General features: G+C 37.5%; 1 protein-coding gene across 1 annotated transcript; it reads left to right on the plus strand.

The window, feature by feature from the left end:
* Window positions 1-647: 647 nt before the first annotated feature.
* On the plus strand, window positions 648-17339 carry RPAP3 (RNA polymerase II associated protein 3). Its single transcript, XM_042469802.1, is given in 14 exon segments — window positions 648-777; window positions 779-795; window positions 4593-4714; window positions 5825-5895; window positions 5978-6109; window positions 7510-7637; window positions 7799-7920; window positions 8732-8802; window positions 8943-9059; window positions 10215-10444; window positions 12193-12391; window positions 14270-14367; window positions 15985-16085; window positions 16719-17339. Coding segments are annotated over 14 exon segments (1545 nt in total). The 5' UTR covers window positions 648-726; the 3' UTR covers window positions 16805-17339.
* The last annotated feature ends 1487 nt before the right edge of the window (window positions 17340-18826 follow it).

Consider the following 18826-nt stretch of genomic DNA (forward strand, 5'->3'; position numbering starts at 1 on the left):
CGTTCTCAGGGAATTTGTGATTGTTATCTGGCTGTCTGACAATATTTAATGTGATGTGATTTGTTTGATATTTGATGTTTTTAATCTGTTTTTTCCTTTCTATATGGTAATTTTATCTATTCCTCTTTTAATTGTTATTATCTTAGAATGTACGCCTTGGGCAGGCTTTTATTTACTCCTAATTTTACCGACTTTGTACAGCGCTGTATATAATTACAGCGCTATAGAAATAAAGTTTAATAATAATAATAATAATAATAATAATTCAGATTTATAAAATCATATTTCAAGACAAACATGTTCACTTTTAATATTTATCCAGATAATGAACACTGTAGTAAGATTTTGTATGTTGTACATTTCACAAGTCTCATTTTTTAGGATGCCAGATATTGTGGCTGAATTCTAAATGACATTTCTTTGCGAAAGGAAAAATATTAAAGAAATGGATGGGTAGTGAGCTTTCTAAATGTCTGTGTGAGGAGCTGTTCCATTAAAAAAAATCAGGTTCATGGTTTGCATATGGATACATCTGATGGGGCCCAGTAGTCCTAAGAGATAGGAAAGTACCATTCCAAAAAAGGTGGAATAGTACAATGAAGAGAGAGAGAGAGATTTAGTTCACAGTGCTTTCATGTTGTCAACCTCTATATTTTATTTTAACAGGGTAATAATTATTTTAAACAAGGAAATTATGATGCTGCGATAGAATGTTACACAAGAGGAATGAATGCAGATCCATATAATCCAACTTTGCCAACAAACAGATCATCTGCTTTTTTTCCGACTGAAAAAGTAAGGCTTATATTGCATAACTTCGTTATTTAATTCATACAGAACTTTAAGCTAATATTGGGCGAAACAGGCCACTCCTTCTGAAGATAGATTGGGGCCGTGGCAACTGCACACCGTGGCCCCAAGCTGCCTTCAAGCTACCTGAAAAAAGAGTGGCAAAAAGCCTCTTCTTTTCCAGATGGCTACTGCAACAGGAAGCTGGCTTTAAGGCGCTCTGGCGGCATGTAGTGTCTAAACATCGAGTCACTGGAGCACCTGGAAGCCGGCCCAGCTTGTAGCAAGCTTCTGGGCATCTTGGGGACATGTGTTGTCTGCATGCCACGCCCCCAAGATGCCCGGAAGCCGGCTTTTTATGCCAGTCTTTTAAATGCATTTATTCATTTATATTGTGCCTTTTTCTCAAGTCAGTTCACAGCAAATTAAATCAAAGCACATACAAAGTGATTAATATAAAATTCTAAAAAATGAAACTGTTTAGTTAAAAATGCAAATTAAAACATAATGAAAAAGATAAAAATACAGCCCTTTAAAGGCCTTCTGGCATGTGAATTAAGAGCTGAAGGACTGCCTAAATAAAATTGTCTTTGCCAGCTGGCAGAAAGAAAACAGAGAGAGAGCCATTCAAACCTCCTATGGGAGGTAGTTCCATAATATGAGAGTATCCATTGAGTTATCCTCATTAAACATGTTTATGATGGTGATGGGATGGAGAAAGCCCTCCAAAATATTAAAACTTAGGCTAGCTCATACAGCTGGAGAGACTCTTCAGGGTCTTGGCAATTGCTTGTCTCAATGCACCCCACATCCAGTGGTCCCCAAACTGTGCCCTTTAAGAGATTTTGGACTTCAGCTCCCAGAAGCCTCTTCCATTTTGGCCAGTAGTTTGGGATTCTGGCAGCTGAAGTCCAAAATCCCTTCAACAGAACAGTTTAGGGACCACAGGTCTAGACTCATGCCATACATGGTTTTGAAAGTCATAACCAGCATTTTGAATTCTGCCCTGAAAAGAAAAGTAAAGCTGATTCAGCAATGGAGTTATACGATACCTAACACAAGACCTAGTCAGTAGCCTAGCCTAGAGATGAAAAGAATATTACCTTGAAAGCCCTTGCGCTTTGGGTCCAAGTTATGTACAGGATCATCTCTTCCTGTTTAAACCACCCCGTACACTCAGGTCCTGTGGGGCCATTTATTTCAATCAGTCAGAGGTAGACTGGCAACTCTTGTCCAGATGATAGTTTCACCATCACTCCTAGACTGTAGAATTACCTGCTGGGAGAGATTCAACAGATTAATATGCTTTATGAATTTAAAATGTTATTAAAGACCTATATCTCCTGGCAGGCCCACCCATTTGATTTTAAACTTTGAATTTTAAACTGGGATATTTTAATTTTATGATGGATGATTTTAATGAGCCCTATGTTCATATGTTTCAACTTGAGATGTTCAAATGGTTTTATGCATTTTAATCTATGTTATACCCTGCTTTGAGCCTTGGGGAGAAGCAGGTAAGAAATGAAGAAACTGTTTGTCAAGTGTCAAGAAAACGTGACAAGAATTCTGGATTGACTAGAATCTTCACAAATGTGTGTGGTTATTTTATGCAGAAAGTAATTACATTTCTGCATGGAAAATAATATTTCAATACAAATATTAATCCCTGTGCAGAATTTTTTTTCTGAAGAAAAAAAGCTGAAATTCAGGATTTGTTATGCATAAAATTTGCACATTGTCGACTTGCATAGAAGCCATAATATTATTTCCCACACAGAAAGTGCTATTTTCTATGCAGAAAAGATTGTTTTTTCAGACAAATAACTATATCCTAATTTTGCACAGAATGACTTTTGAATTGCAAATAGTCTCCAAAAACTGCAGGGTTTTAGAAGACTTTCTCACAATAAGGAGGAAGTTGCTGAAATTACTTGTTTCTCCCTTGAAGAAGAAACCTAGAGCCTGAACAAAGGGGCAGGATACCATAGCCAGGCCTGTGGTATTCTGCCCTTTATTCTTACCCAGGTCAGTCCCTGGGTCAGCACAGTGACAGGTGGGTGTTCACATGCCTGCTGGCTACTGCGCCACCTCCCCACTGCTGCCACATATTCTGAGAAGACCTTGGGCACAGCCTGTAAGGGTTATGGGCTAGGACAGGGCCTTTGCAACAAACAACTGGGCCTTTGCAACAAACAACCTACTCTAAGGAACCTTCAGGCCAGTATCAGACCAGGACCACAAGGTCTATGTCCAGACCAGCTGATCCTGGCCTGGAGCTGTTGTCCTCCATTGGTTGTTTGAGATGACATAAGGCTGGGGGAAGAACAAGCCTTTTGGTTGTGTGTACGGGCCCTCGGTGAAGAATTACATCCCTAGCCTCTCCACAGCATTTTGGATGTACTGATGTTTTTAAACAGTTTGCAAAGGCAGCCCCACAAAGACTGTGTTACAGTAATTCAGCTGTAATCCAGTCATCTGTCACTGTAGCCATCCAACCAGTGTGAAAGTCAACGCATGTATCACAAAGGAATGGACACAGCTGGCACAATACTTTCAGCTGTACAAACACACTCTTTGACTAAAACAGAAACCTGGACATCCAGACTTAAATCTCAATCTAGAACTATCAGCAAGCCTGAGATTTCAGAGAGAGTGTAGCCACATACAGCACAGCTTGAATTCATATTCACTTGATTGCCTTTCAGTTAATCAAGAACACCTTTGTCTTACCTGGATTAAGTTATATTTTGTTTGCACTCATCCAGTACATTAGAAACAGCAAACACAATGGTTTAGCAAATCTTCCTTGGATTTAGATGGAAAGACGAGATAGAGTCTCTCCTAGAAGCATACATATCATTTAATGCAGTTTTAAAGTGTTTTTAACTTGTGAGTTTTTAAACAAATTTAGTTTGTGTTTTAACTTTTGTATTATTTTTTTAATTGTAGGAGTGCAAGGGGCGGTACATCCCATTAAGAATAATGGGGTGTGCCGCATGCGCCCGTGGCACATGTGTGCCATGCATGAGCCCCGTTATTTTCAATGAGGCTCGAGCATACGCTTTTTTTACACAGGGAGTCTGGAACGGATCTCCCACGTAAAAAAAGGACACGCTATATTGTATTTTTTAAATGCTTGCCACCTCAGATCCCAAGTCAGGAGAAAGGACAGATATAAATAAATTTTAAAAATTAATTAATTAATAATAATAATTTAATAATTTGTTTTATTTATATACCGCTATTCCAAAGATCATAGCGGTGAACAGCAAGTAAGCTATTTAGCAAGTAAGCTAATTTGCCCCCAACAGTCTGGGTACTCATTTTAGCAACCTCGGAAGGATGCAAGCCTGAGTCGAGCTTGGGCCCTTTTGCTGGTCTTGAACTCGCAACCTTGTGGTTTTGAGTGAATGGCTGCAGTACAGGCATTTAACCTCTGCACCACCAGGTGTTAGTCATGAAGATATTGGCAAAAATTATAATGAAGTTGTTGGGTTTTCTTAGAATAGTAACTAGTGTTAGGTGTATTACATTATCTCTATTTTTCTTGAAAGATCCTGTCACTTCTCTTCTACTTTCTAGTTTCAAACTTGAAAATCAAGTCGAGCAGGGAATTCTACATTATCTCCCCATCTGTTTTTTTGTTTTTGAACTGTTATATTGCTATTGAGCATGCTCAGTCCTTGTGCTTTTCTTGTGAATTGTAGTTTATGCTCACATTTCTGTAAATTGCTTGTCTTTGTGTTGTATGTATATAATAAATATGTGAGCACAGTAACAAATATACATTGTTGTTACAGGTATTCTGTGGCTGAATCTGATTGTAACTTAGCGCTTGCTCTAAATAAAAATCATACAAAAGCTTATGCCAGAAGAGGAGCAGCACGCTTTGCTTTGAAAAAATTTGAAGGTGCCAAAGAAGGTACATATATTTTGGTGGTGTCTGTTCAATAGTATTAAGCAGATTTCTTTGGGTTTCTTTATATTTCTTGATTGCTGTGCCTCTGTATCAAAAACTATTGTGTTGATTAAGAGACACATTCATATGCTGATTTCAGTAAAAATCCCTATTTTTCTCTCAGTTACCTTTGTGTTTCCCTTGTCTCTGAAGCATGCATAGAAAAATATAACTAGTGGAGTAATGCCTATGGTGAGGAATGTCTTGAACTGAATTTTGAGATACCCCCCCCCCAGTAAAATATATGGCATTACAACACATTTTGTTGATGTTAATTGAGTTGTAGAATCCTATAAATGCCTTGTTATTCTCTGGATAAAAGATATTTGTACATTTAATAAGTTAAGACATTTTAAAAAATCAGTGGGGGATTTTTTAAAAAAGGATGCAAAAATTACTTTTAATAACCACCTTACTGATTTGCTTTGAACCAAGCTACTTCCTCTCACACGAGATATGTTTGGTTTTTAAAAATCCTCTCTGTAATTGGGGGGGGGGGGGGAATCTTTGGTGAGATTTTGAAAAAAAATCATGAAATATATTCTATTATGTTATTGTGTAGCAGTGTTCTGAAATACAGGGTGAGATGTTTGACACTCATCCTTAAAAATTGAAAAATCTGCAGTTATTGTTTTTCTTATTTTATGGATAAACTCTACATATGTCTGGTGTACTGAGGTATGTGTAGTCATATATGTTTTTGAAATTATGTATTCAGTTTCATTTCTCCTATATCTCTATTGGAATAATTAGCAAAGTTTATTTTGTTCTTACATACCCTTATGTCAGTTCTAACTTACAGCAACATTTTCATAGGACTTTTTTTTTTTTGCAAGATATATTCAGAGGTGTCCTGTTGCCTTGATCTCAGAGTGTGACTTGCCAAAATTCACCAGTGAGTTTCCACGATTAAGTGGGGATTTGAGCCATCATCTCCTAGAATCCTAGTCCAACATGCAAAGCACTATCACATGCACACTATTTTAACTTGTTCATCTTCCTTTTTCTTATAACAGTGTGTCATATGAGCTTTTTGAAAAACACTGTTTTTTCTTATCTTGTCTTACTGTTTAGATTATGAAAAGGTTTTGGAATTGGATCCAAACAACTTTGAAGCAAAAAGTGAACTTAGGAAAATTGAACAGGTAAAAAAAAATCAGTTTGCCCAACCTGCCCAGTTAACTTAATTTTCATATTAAATTGAATTTTTGGTATATTTTATATCAGGTTCTTGCATTGAAAGAAAATTCCCAGCCTGAAGGAGAAGATGCCAATAAGACTCTGGATGTTGCAAAAGAGGAAGTGAAACAGATAGAAGAAGAGCAACTTAAGCAAAAGGCTATATCAGAAAAAGATTTGGTAAATAGAATTCCAAGATATGTTTACAATTCCCTTGGAATTACCTAAAATAGTTTACATTACACAAACCTCTTCACATAGCAAAGCCTGCCATTCTCAGTATTCATCATCCATAATCAAACTACACCTGGTCCCGCACATTCATAAGTTTGATGTCCAAGGATTGGATTATTTGCAGATTTGCCATCACCCCTCTCCTGAGGGGTGCTGTTTGCCCTTTTCAGCAGACTCTACTCTGTTAGCTTCCTTCTTTCCCCAGCCAGGCAGTCTGGCCTCTACATGCCTGAAGCCAGGATAAAATTGATGGATTGCTTTTTGATGATTCATTTCCACACTCCCCTGCCCCTAGTCAGCAGCTCAGGCTCCCAGGAAAACTTTTGAAAGCAACTGCCCCACATTGGGGGGAGGGGGACTGTGGAAGTGGATCTCAAAAGGCAGTCCAGCAACCCCTGTCCCAGCTTCAGGCATACAGAGGCAAGCCTGCTCAGCTGCAAAGAAGAAAAGGGTGAAAGACCAGATTTCTGAAAAAGGCATACAGCCCACAGAGTTACCAGCTCTTGGAGATAGTTGGCAATGCTGCTTCACCCTCCCCAAGCCTGATGCAGTTGTGTGAATATACACACAGCAGTATCAGGCTTGGGGGGGCAGAACACCAGCGATCATGGCTGTCAACCCTGTCCTGAAGCTGGCTTGTGTATGCACAAGGGCAATTACAGCCCCTTTCTTCTGAAGTGCAGGGCTGCTGTTTGAATGATGCATAGAAGCATTGAGCTTTGGGAGGAGAGGAGGAGCAGCAGTCATGACAGTGACTTTCTTTGAGAGGCGATTGGCATTAGTGGTGATCGCTTATCCCATCCTCCTAAAGCATGAGGCTGGTTTGTGAATGTGTATACGGCAGCCCCAGGTTTCAGCAACAAAACAGCAGCTGCAGTGCCTAGCAGCCAGTTGCATATTCTTTATATTCTGCTCCTTTCAGGGAGCTCCCTAGTTTACAAGCTTGAGGAGCCCTCCAGTGAGCCTTGTCCCCACCTCCACTGTATTCATGTTTGTTTTTTTCACTTTCGTGGGGGTCCTGTACCACTAATCCTTGCAGATGTGAAGGTCTAACTAAATGTTAGATGAATTGGATATTTTTTTTGTTCCTGCTAGTTTGGCAAGTTAGCACAACAGTATTCTTGGCTCAGCTGCTATATGATGCATCATGTTGCTTTAATCCAAGCCTAAAGAACTCTGTAAAACTGCCTGAAAAAACAGCTTCTAAAATCACCACTTCCTTTTCTCCTTTTATTTGTTGGTGGAATTGTCGAATAACATCTAAATTTTTTATTTATTTGTGTGAACATGTGGAGACTTCCCACATGATTGTTTATATCTCTTTTTCTTCTTCCCAAATATCACAGGGTAATGGATATTTCAAAGAGGGCAAATATGAAGCAGCAATAGAATGCTACACACGTGGAATAGCAGCAGATGGCACCAATGCCCTTCTTCCAGCAAACAGAGCTATGGCCTATCTGAAAATACAAAAGTGAGTGGTGTTGTATATAGCATTCAAAATCTTCCTGAAAGCACTTTAATGTCATGACTGCAAAAGGAGTACCATTGAGTCCTCTGTCTCATTGTCATATATAATCAATTGTCTGTATATATTGTTAAAGTAACATTTAAAAATATTCTCTTGATAATAAGATACAAAGAGGCGGAAGAAGATTGCACTAAAGCTGTATTACTAGATTCTTCATACTCTAAAGTTTATGCCAGAAGAGGGACTGCTAGAACTGCACTGGGAAAGCTGAAAGAAGCAATGCAAGGTAGGATTTCAAATGAAAGACAGCATTTGTCTTTTCTGAATTGTGAAACAGTCTTGATCCAGCTATAATAATAGTAGAAAAGCACGTGACTTTTTCACACCTTCTTCCTGTTCTGTGCTGAAGACAGTTGGGTCCCTGTGTAAGAGCAGATGTGTGGGGTTCCTTTCTACTTTATATCTTAGCACTGAAGCTTTCATTTGATTTATATAAGGAAAAAAGTTACTTCCCCATGAAAGATGGTGTGGCAAAATCTGGACCTGGTGATAATTGCAGTTTGAGAGAGTAGCCAATTTAGATGGCATTCCTATACATATTTACATGGGAGGAAGCAGCACTAAACAGAATAGTTCAGAGTAGGCATGTATAGTGTTAAGAATTGGAGGTAGCTATAGAGCCTGGAATCATGGCTAGTACTGCTGAGTCAAAAAGCAGTAAGCTGTTTTTACATGAAATAAAAGTTTGCAAATATGTATGCCCAAACATTCATAAGATTTTGTATTTTAGCCCACAGTAGTTTACAAGATGGTTGTTTATGAGTCTTGCCTTTCAGTAGAAACATAATTAGAGACATAATCCACTTTGAAGGAAGTTCCATCATTCTAGTGGAGGAAATCTACCTTGAAAGTCCTGCTGAATTTAATGGGACTTGAGCACGCTCAGCCTTTGTTGACTGCATCTGATTAATTGTCTATAAATATGTGTAGTTGAAGACCTTCATTTTAGAGGACTCACATCTTCCATACACTATTCATTAAAAGTGGCCACTGTTCTATTGCTTTGAATATATGTTTTGGGTTTTTTTCCCCTCCAGATTTTGAGACAGTATTGAACCTGGAACCTGGTAATAAGCAAGCAATAAATGAAATAATGAAACTGAAGAATGTAAGTGTTTCAGTATGTGTATATTCCTTTGTACTTTTTGTGAGTTCAGTTCAGGGAACTGAAGGGTTTTTTACCTAAGCATTTTGTGAGTTTTAAATAATTCATATTTTTCAATAGTTATTTCACTAAATGTCTTTAAGGAATTAATTGGAAAAGGACTATGGACAGACATGGAGCATCCTAGACTATCAGAGAATGAAGCAGAAATACAAAATCAAGTAAAACCTATTGACAAGCCCCTACATCTTAGATCAGCAGTGAGTACAAATAATGATTTTAAAAAAACTAAGCAAAAAAGCTCTCTGTATATTTGTTATGTAAACGTTTGTGAAAGAAACTGCATGTGTATACCTCTTGGCTAGTGGTCAGAGGGTGATCATGCCTGCTCCTCTTGATCCATCAGCAGCTAGCTCTTTTTCCTCCTTCTCCTCTGTCTCATGCATGCTGAGTATAAAATTGGTATGAAAAGGGCAGACTTCTGTTTTCTTGAATTTGTGTAGAGATGGGAACCAAATGGTCTGGGAAACAAAGGGAGCAGAAAGTGAACTCTAAGCAAAATTTTTGATGTTAAACAATAAGATAAAATTCCACAAATGAAACATGTCTGGGAGGAAATATGTTAAGATACCTAAACAAACAAATACTAGTTATAATGTGTATATATGTAGTAAGTTATGTAGTAAGATCAATAGACTTGTGACAAAGTTTTCCTTGTAATACAGTATTTTCTGGCACATAAGACTACTTTTTAACCCAGGAAAATCTTCTCAGAAGTTGGGGGTCATCTTATAGGGCAGATGCTGAAACTTCCGAGCCAGACTGGAGCATCTGTGGTTGCCGCATATGGTGAGGGGAGCTCAAAAACGGCAGCGGATGCATCCCCACCATATGCGGCAATTGTATGAAAGTAGCTACCACTCTGATAATCTTGGAGGCAGGGAGGGCTGGGCAGGCAGGGAGAGCTGACCAGTTCAAGCAGGCTTTGTATACAACAAGGTTTTCTGCTAAGTACCTGCATGTCATAAGTATTTGAATTAAAATTACCATATTGAAATCAAATCTGATTTTTAAAAAAATTTATTTGGTGTGCGTTGGAAGAGGGGTAGTCTTATACAGTCTTATATTTTAACTGGAAAAGTTGGGGGTCATCTTATATGCCCAGTCGTCTTATATACCGGAAAATTCGGTACTTATATTGAAGAGGCAATACAATCTACAGAAGAAAACCAAATGATCTGCCTTCCTGCAGAGTTTCATGCCACAATGAACTTGTTAATCTTTAATATGCCATAGAGCTCTTCATTTTTGTTACAACAGATGTAGCTACGCTTCAGGAATATGTTTTGCTCAGCAGTATGCTAAAACTGTGCTTCTGCTGTAATTAACTTGCTTCATGGCTTTGTTCTGTTTAGAAACCCTTGAGAAGAATAATCATTGAAGAAGTTGGTAATGAGATGCTGAGCACAAATGTAGGGGTTACTGTTGGTCTAGAGCCTACTCAGCCTGATTTTTCAAGTACAACAGAAACACAGGCTTTTGTGTCTGCAAAGAATCTAAGTAAGAATGACTTCTCTTCTCCAACTGATACTCCTAAAGCAAAGCTGTTGAAAATAGAAGAAATAGGTGATTCTATATCCATGGAGTAAGTATACTGATTTGAATAGATATGAATAGGAGACTCATTGGTACTTGCATTTAAATCAATACTGTATGTAGTAAAAATGTAATATGAATGGAAATTTAACCAAAAAGGTTGCAAAAAGAGGGAACCACCCAAGCCTTCCTATGAGGGGCATTTCAGAGCCTGGGAAAAGCCACTGTGAGAAAGTGTTCCCATCAAATGTTCCGGTGAAGTTGATGCTGGGGGTGAAATTATTTTGGGGGTTTTGCTTGGGAAACCTTTGACCCCACCTCCCATTATAGTCTTGGGTGGGCCTTATTTTAAAAAAAAGCCTTAAAAATATGAATCCCACCCCTAGTAACTCAAAACAAAAATGGGCACTAGCACATGCATGCATTCACACACAAGCATTGAGGATAATGGCCTTTTTTGGCAAACCAAAAAAAATGTTTTGACCCACAATGGGGAATCAAGGATGAAACCACTGCCCAGGAGAAACAGAAATGACCTGGGCAGTGTTTATATCTTTGGGCCCCACTTGCCAACTCTGGTTTTAAATTAACCTTAAAAGCTTCTATTTCAGGTGTCACATGTTACATAAATATACAGATGGAGAGAACAGGATCACCGTTGTTTATTAAAGTCATGTTACACTATAGAAAATATAGTCTGTACTTTTGATTTAAAAAATCATTCTTGTGACAAATTTTCAACCCTTGAAAATAAGCCAAATGGATTGACAGATAAATTGCAGGAGAGCAAATGGCTACACTATAATCAGTGTTGAGTTCTTGTGTATTTGGATGCATTTCCTTTTGTGTTATGAAACTGTAGAGAGCTTTTACTTGTGTATTTATGAAAATTTTCTTCTCATTTCTAAACTCCATAGATAGACCTAAAAAAGTGGACTGTAAGAATTTGTTATTTCTTACTTTCTCCTACTTCTTGTTTGCTCCTTGAATCTAATGCATCTTGGAAACAGAGTACATAGCATTTTGTCTTTAACCTTGTTTGAAAAACCTGTTGTCATTTTAACTTTTACATTCATCAGAAAGCTTTGTCATATGTTTCCCAGAAGCAATATAACCCTTTAGAACTACACTTTGAAGGAACTACTCTTCAAGGAAACATGGGAGATTACGTTCATTTTAAAGATAATAGTGGTTTCCTGGATTATTGAAAGATGTGTATTATACAGTGTGTTCAGTAGTTTGTCAGACAACATGATGCTGAAATCTGTGTTATGAAGGATTGTACTTTTAATGTGTGATGGTGTAAAATCATTTCTAAAGCGTGTATCTTACTTTGAAGAGGCATTTTACATGACGTGCACTAAATTAATCCTGCAGTGTTGTGCCTCATCCTGGGCATTGCTCAAGCTCTTTTCTTCCCCTATCTGTTTTTCAGCTAAACACTCTTTCTTTAGCCAGGCTGTTTCTCTTAACTAGGAAAGTATTTTCCTCCTGTTACATTTTTCTTCTCTCCTCCTCTCCTTTCCTGTAACACTGTATAAGGGTGCACTGGTGCAAACACACCATGCAGCTCTTACTGTGGAAAGTGTGTGCATGTTCAACCCATAAGCAGGCAGGAAACACAGATTTTGGGACCAGTGACACACTAGATAATGAACTTCGGCAAGAGTTACAGTGTGTGGCCATCTACTATGTAGTTCAAGAGCTTCTTTGAGGAATAGTGCATCTTTCCTAAAACATGTATCCAAAAGGAAGCTAAAATAATTGTCTATGTCATGTTTCTTTTATTGTTTCCAGACCTCTTACTAAAAGTATAATGAAACAAAAATCAAACCCACAGCCTTATTCTATGAAAAAACAAACAGAAATGGAAAACCAAACGCTCCCTCCTGTATTTGCATGCCCTGTGCCTTCAGTTCCTGTGAATTCTTTCCAACTTGAATCAGATTTCAGAAAATTAAAAGAATACCCTGATCAATTATACTCGTATTTAAAGGTAAAGTAACTGATGTGTTATGGCTGAACTTGGGTTTCTATCAAGTTTGTCAAGTTTCTACCAAGTTTACCAGTTATTAAATTTCATTGTGCAGTCTTATAATACCTTACTGTAGGATAATGTTTTAATTTATGTTCCATTTTCATACATTTTAGCATTGTACAATAGACCTTTTAAGAGTGGAATTGTGCTATTAAGGCTCTCATATAATGCAGCCTTACTGCTTTAATCAGAATGTGCCCAGTTCAGGCAAATAGGTTGGGGATATTGCAGCTATTGACAAAATCAGTTCCATGGAGTCTAGCCATGAAATTTCATGCTGTATTTCTGTTTTAGCTGTTGGTATGAGAAGAGCTGCAGTAGTGGCTATACAATTCTGTAATGGCTTAGGAAATTGAGAGGGCAATAAGCTATCTCCAGTCATCCCCAGACCTGCAGTCATTATACTCTATCTCTTTCCTTGGACATAGATTTCTTAAATTATTTGAACAAAGTCTCCCCACCTGTAGACATCCACATATGCCTGCTCTTTCTGTTATGGTGTCCAGCCTGTGTCCATTTTTGGGTCAATGGGAATTATTATTATTTGATTATAAGTTGACCTCATGTATAAGTCAAAGGAAGGTTTTGGGGCCAACATTATGGCTTTTTCCATGACCCGTGACTAAGTCAAGGGTAAAATTTGGAGGCTCCTTCAGTGTGTGTATGTGTGCGTATGGCAAGAGGGACTCTGACTGAGACTTTTTGCTTCAGCATTTCAGCCTTCATTTCAGCCTTTACTCCCCATACAGCAGCAGCGTGCATATAGAAGATGGACTCTGTTTGTTTATTTGTTTAACAGCAATCAATCACTCGGGACTCTTTCTGCTTAGCTCTAGAGAGAAACTGCTCTCCCCACTGCATGGGAAAATATGAAAGAGCTGCTATCATATTACCATACTGACCCATATATAAGTCAACCTGGGATTTTGGGGTCGATTTTTGGGCATACATTTTTCAATTTATAGATGAGTATATACAGTAAGCTGGAACTGCTTTTAGAGCTATGAGTGGTAGAAGAAGAGTTCTTTTCCAACTTTATAGTTTCAGTGAACCCACTTTATATCCTATTGTCTGTAGAGGAAAATCTGGATATTATTGATGCATTATATTTGTGCCATCGTCTTCCTCCATGGAACTCAATGCAACATATCCCCTTGTGAGATATGATAGGCTGAGAGAGAGTATGTGATTGCCTTAGGACTGACCAGTGTGAGCAGGAATTTGAACCCAGAGGTGTTATCACAGAACCTGGTGGTATGTTCTCTACATAGGAAAATGGATGGTCTTTGGAGCCTCACTGTGAGTGTGCCGGGAAGCGTTTTTTTTTTTCTTTTTATGCTGACCATTACAAGAGATAACAGTACCAGAGGACACAAGGGCCCCGTACAGACAGGCCAAAATAAAGCTGCTTCGGGTCATTTTGGGGGTATGCTGTTTAAATGTTGCATGCGTCCTAAGAGTCCGGAAGCTGCGCCAAAGCCACAATCTAGTCCTAAGGACTAGAGCACAGCTTTGGCACAGCTTCAGGACTGTTAGGATGCATGCAACATTTAAACAGCATACCTCCAAAGTGACCCGAAGCAGCTTTATTATAGTTTCTCTCGAATGGTACTTGTAATTGTATGAAGTTCTGTGTTTCTGTGCAGCTTGTCTGCCATTACTGAACTAACTAAGAAACTATGATAAGCTTCCAGAGGAATTTAGGGTTCTGCAGAATAGTGTGAGAACTACAAATAAAGTAGTTATGGGGCTGGGATATCTACAACTATGAAAGGAGAGAGATTTCCACAATATTTAAGATCTGTTCTGATATATGAACATAATTTTTCTTCATAGCAAATTGATCCTTCACAGTATCCTAATCTATTCCAAAAGTCATTGGAACCAGATGTATTTAGCCAAATTCTGAAAATTCTAGAAGATTTTTATATTGGGTAAGTTTAAATCTATGGCTTTTTAGACTTGCTTACTGTTAAACATTTCTGTTCTTTACATACAAGACTGCACTCAGAATGCAAATCCTTATCCTTTTCTTTAATGTTTTTAATACTTCTGATAACCAGGGGGTTTCTCCATCTGCTGAAAATTTTCACTTTAGGTGAAAGTGTTTTGACTACATAAGGATCAGCACGCATTCCTGAACATTTGCAAATAGGGGAAATGATTTACCTGTTTCTATACCATTTATGTACTAGTTAGTACATTACATCCTCATTGTGGGCACCACACTGAAGTAGAAAGTTAACTGTGTTTGGACTAGTAAATCAAGCTCATATGCTTTTAAGGATTCTGGTTAGCCTCCCCCCCTCCCTTTTCATCTTAAATCAAATAGAATTATTGGCAGTCTTTATTTGCTAGCAAACTATATTGCACTTTAAGTAGTTTGTATCTGTGGAGGCTTTTACTTATTATCAGATGGAAGTGCAAGATTCTTGCTAATGTTAGCAATGCCCTGTAGTTGTACTGCACACATAAAAGAAGTGAGTTGAACAAGTTTCAACAAGATAACTTTTGTCAGGAACAAGTAAATGAAGACCAAATTATTTAGCATTATTCGGCAAGAAACAAACAGATTACATTCATTATAATGATAATAGTTTTGAATGACATACAACAGCAACACTACCTCAAACAAAATAAAGCAACCTAAGTATACATAAAATTGACTATGGGCCAAAACAGACTGGCAAAAAATGCCAGCTTTGTGGAGGCGTGACATACTCATGCACACTCCCTGACGCTGCCTCCAAGCTAGCGTCATGCTGACCACACAGTGGTGTCACAGTGTTTCTATGGTGTAGCATTTACAAATGCTGTGCCGCAGAAAAACCACTGCTTCCGCCACAGCAAAAAAAGATGCCTTTTTTCCACTCAAAAAGGAGTGACATATTGCCACTTCTTTTGGGGCCAGAAAAATGCCAGATCGGGCCACAGCGTGTGGTTGCCGCAGCCCCAATCTGGCACTCAGAGGGGCAGCATAGAGCCACCCCTTTACAGCCTTCCGTTTTGGCCCTATGTTTTTGTAATAGAAAGGTTCTGATGTTAGAACTAAATTAATCCATCAAAAAAGTTTATCAATATGCTTCATTTTTCTCTCTTCTTTTTTTAATTACCATTACATTTACAGGAGACTTGCAGAATAATTGCTGCTGTATATATTTTACATGTTTACACTCGAGCATTATTTTTATTCCCATATTCTGCTTTTTCACCTTTCACTAAAGATTGATAAGGAACCTTGGTGGCACAGTGGTTAAATGCCAGTACTGCAGCCACATGGTTGTGAAGTCGATCCCAGGTAGGGCTCCAAGATCCACTCAGTCTTCCTTCCTTTCATAGGTCAATAAAATGTGTAGCCAGCTTTTTTGAGGTAATTAGCTTAGAGACTGTAAACTGCTTCAAGAATGCTGAGTTTACTGATAAGGGATATAGAAATGTACATGTTATTGCTATTGCCATTGCTATGATAATGCTATATATTCATGTCATGATTTTTTTTCTATTCAGAATTATTATTTATAGGTATATGTTAATATCTCTCTCTCCTATAGGAAAGAGGATCCTTCACTTATCTTAAATATTCTGCAAAAACTGTCAGAATCAAAAAGATTTGATATGGCAGTAATGTTTATGTCAGATTCAGAGAAAAAAAGTAAGTAAATACATTTTTGCATCACTGTTGGAATCTAGTAGTCAGTAGGTTTAAAGATTAGCTTAAATAAGGTTAGAATGGATGAGAGCATAGAACCTAACTGTTGCTGTTTCACAATCTTGAAAGTGTTGTTTCCTCTCTTTTAAAAATTAGTTTTCTATCTAGCATAATTGGGGACGAAAATTAGAACATTTCTCATTGCCCATGTATAGAGCATTTTGGAAGCCCAGTTTTCTCTTTTTTTGTGCAAGCAGAGAAGTAAAACAGATATATGTGTACATATTCTTCTTTCTTCCTCACTACTCTCTGCTTGCTTTGTCTTCACCCTTCACCTCTCCTTCCAACTGATCAGTGGCAATTTGAAGCTTTCCAGAATCATACTTTCATTTTTGCAGGCCACTGCCAGCCAGCCTGTTCCATTTCTGAAGCCTTCTGATTTTTTTCTGATTCAGTGTTCCACTTGTTTAATACTGGCATTTATTTATTCTATTCAGCTTAAAATATTATGATATTTCTGATACTTGTATATTAAGTTCTGAATGTTTAAGACCGGTAATTAAAAGTTGTATTTTCAGCAGATCTTGCCTATATTAAAGTGTATAATGATGATAAAAAAATTCTCTCTCCTTATAGCTGTACGTTCATTATTTGATCATTTGGAACAATCAGGACTGGAAGGTTCTTCCATTGAACAACTCAATAAAAGATACAGAGTTTGAGACAAATTGCTTTGTGTATTTCTACATACAAACACAGCTGACTGTGCACCTTTCTGGAAAAGCGCTGGTTCCTTAAAATGAAAGTCATGACCAGAAGAATCCAAACTGCCTGCCACTTGTGCAGATGGGAGAGTTTACTTATCCACCTCCTTCCCCCTTCTTCCAAATACTTCATTGTGTGCCATTTTAGAAAGTCCCTACATTTACAATAGTGGCTCCTTGGCACAAAAGAAGAGGAAAGGAACATGCTGTTTTGTGCATGTTGTTCCATGCACGGTTCTTTGGATCAAAGCCCATGAAGACATGTAAATAATTTAAGTGGGACATATGATGATCTTTCCATTTAGCAAGATACTTTATGGGATTTAGCAGGGCAGAACTTGGTTTAAACAGTTTTCACCCCTTCGGTCATGTAGAATTAAGGCTGACAATGATGTTTTAAAATATTGTTTGAACTTTACTTGTGTTTATTAATTGCCTGTTACATATTATTCTACATTTTTGTTCTTATAAATAAATTCACAATTGTATAATTTTAGTGATCTCAGCTTTGTTTTGTTTAATTATTAATTGGAAGTATAAAGCCATATATAGAGAGAGATGTTTTAATTTTAAAATTAAAATTAATTTTTTTTAGCACAACCATGTTCTTTTGTGAGCTATTTTTCTTTGCTGCCAAGTTGCTGTTTTGGATTAAAGAACGGTTTCTGTTAGTAAAAAAGAGTAGCCCTGTAGTAACAAAATTCTAATTAATTTGTGTCATGTGTCATAGAAATTATTCCATTTTTTTTTTCAGAGTTAATTCTGGGGCAATAAAATATAGTACAGTGTTACATGCTTAAAAAGTAAACTTTACTTGGTTCAGTGGATCTGAGATAATCATGAATAAGATAGTTGCCTAAGAAACTTAAGTTGTTTGCCTCAAACATCTGGGCACTACTTGTGAAAATAAGCATTCACCTTTTTGGTTACAGATTTTATGAGCCCACAAGCAAATTAATAAACCTTTTTAAAAATTCTTTAGCCTAAGGACAACTTGCATTTTGGAATGGAGTGAAAGTGGAGTGATTCATTTTCATTGCCATTTTGTTGGTACTGTAGAATCTATCTTATTCCACAATAGTAATTTTCAGAGTTAATGTCCTATTCAACATCGGTATAAATAAGCATCAACTATACTTGGGTGGGAAAGTGAGCAATTTAAATCAAATCATCATTAATTTATGAATAAAACAATATATATCTTGAGTCAACCAAATGTTTCACATTCAAAACCACAAATGTTCATTTCATGTTGGCTGAGTTATAAATGAATGTATATTTGCAAATGCCAGCTAGATATTTCTATAAATACTTAAACAGACAAGCTGCGTTTTGAATAAGAAACAGTATATTGTTGTTCCCTTAGGTAAAAAAACCCAGTCTATTTGAACATTTCTTAGTAATACTGTGAAATACAGGTACCCAGATTCCAAGTATGAGGGCAACTTGAATGGCCTCTGGCCTATATAAATATATATTTACAAGAGAGCAATAAGATTATGGTAAAAACATTAGGAATCTAATTCCTTTAAACCTTGCATTTTGACTTCTGAATTACTTATGTCAGATGTGGGTAAGTACAACAGTTTCAGGGGCCAGTTTTCTTTCCCTGAAACCCAAAAAATGACAAAGTCCACCTCTGGTTTTGAAAATCGGGCATTTTTTGATGTTAAACTCATGGTGGCAGGGGATCTGCAAACCATTTAAAAGAGTAAACTGCAATTCCTGGATGCTTTGAAAAGTACCAATTCACTGTTTTGAGGGAGTCAGAAAAAGGAGGGTCCATGGAGCCTGGAGAGATCAAAGATTGTGAAAACAGCCTTGGGGACTGTACATAACCTCAGGATCATATTCTTCCTAGCTCTGGTTTTCATGGAGTTGTATGGTTTCTGCAGCTAGCTATTAAAGAATGGGTATATAAAATATAGGAAGCTGTTGTTGCAGAAAAACCAATACATGAGGGATCTTAAAAGGGTATGA

This window comes from Sceloporus undulatus, chromosome 5, assembly GCF_019175285.1.
Source record: "Sceloporus undulatus isolate JIND9_A2432 ecotype Alabama chromosome 5, SceUnd_v1.1, whole genome shotgun sequence".
NCBI classification, from domain to species: domain Eukaryota; kingdom Metazoa; phylum Chordata; class Lepidosauria; order Squamata; family Phrynosomatidae; genus Sceloporus; species Sceloporus undulatus.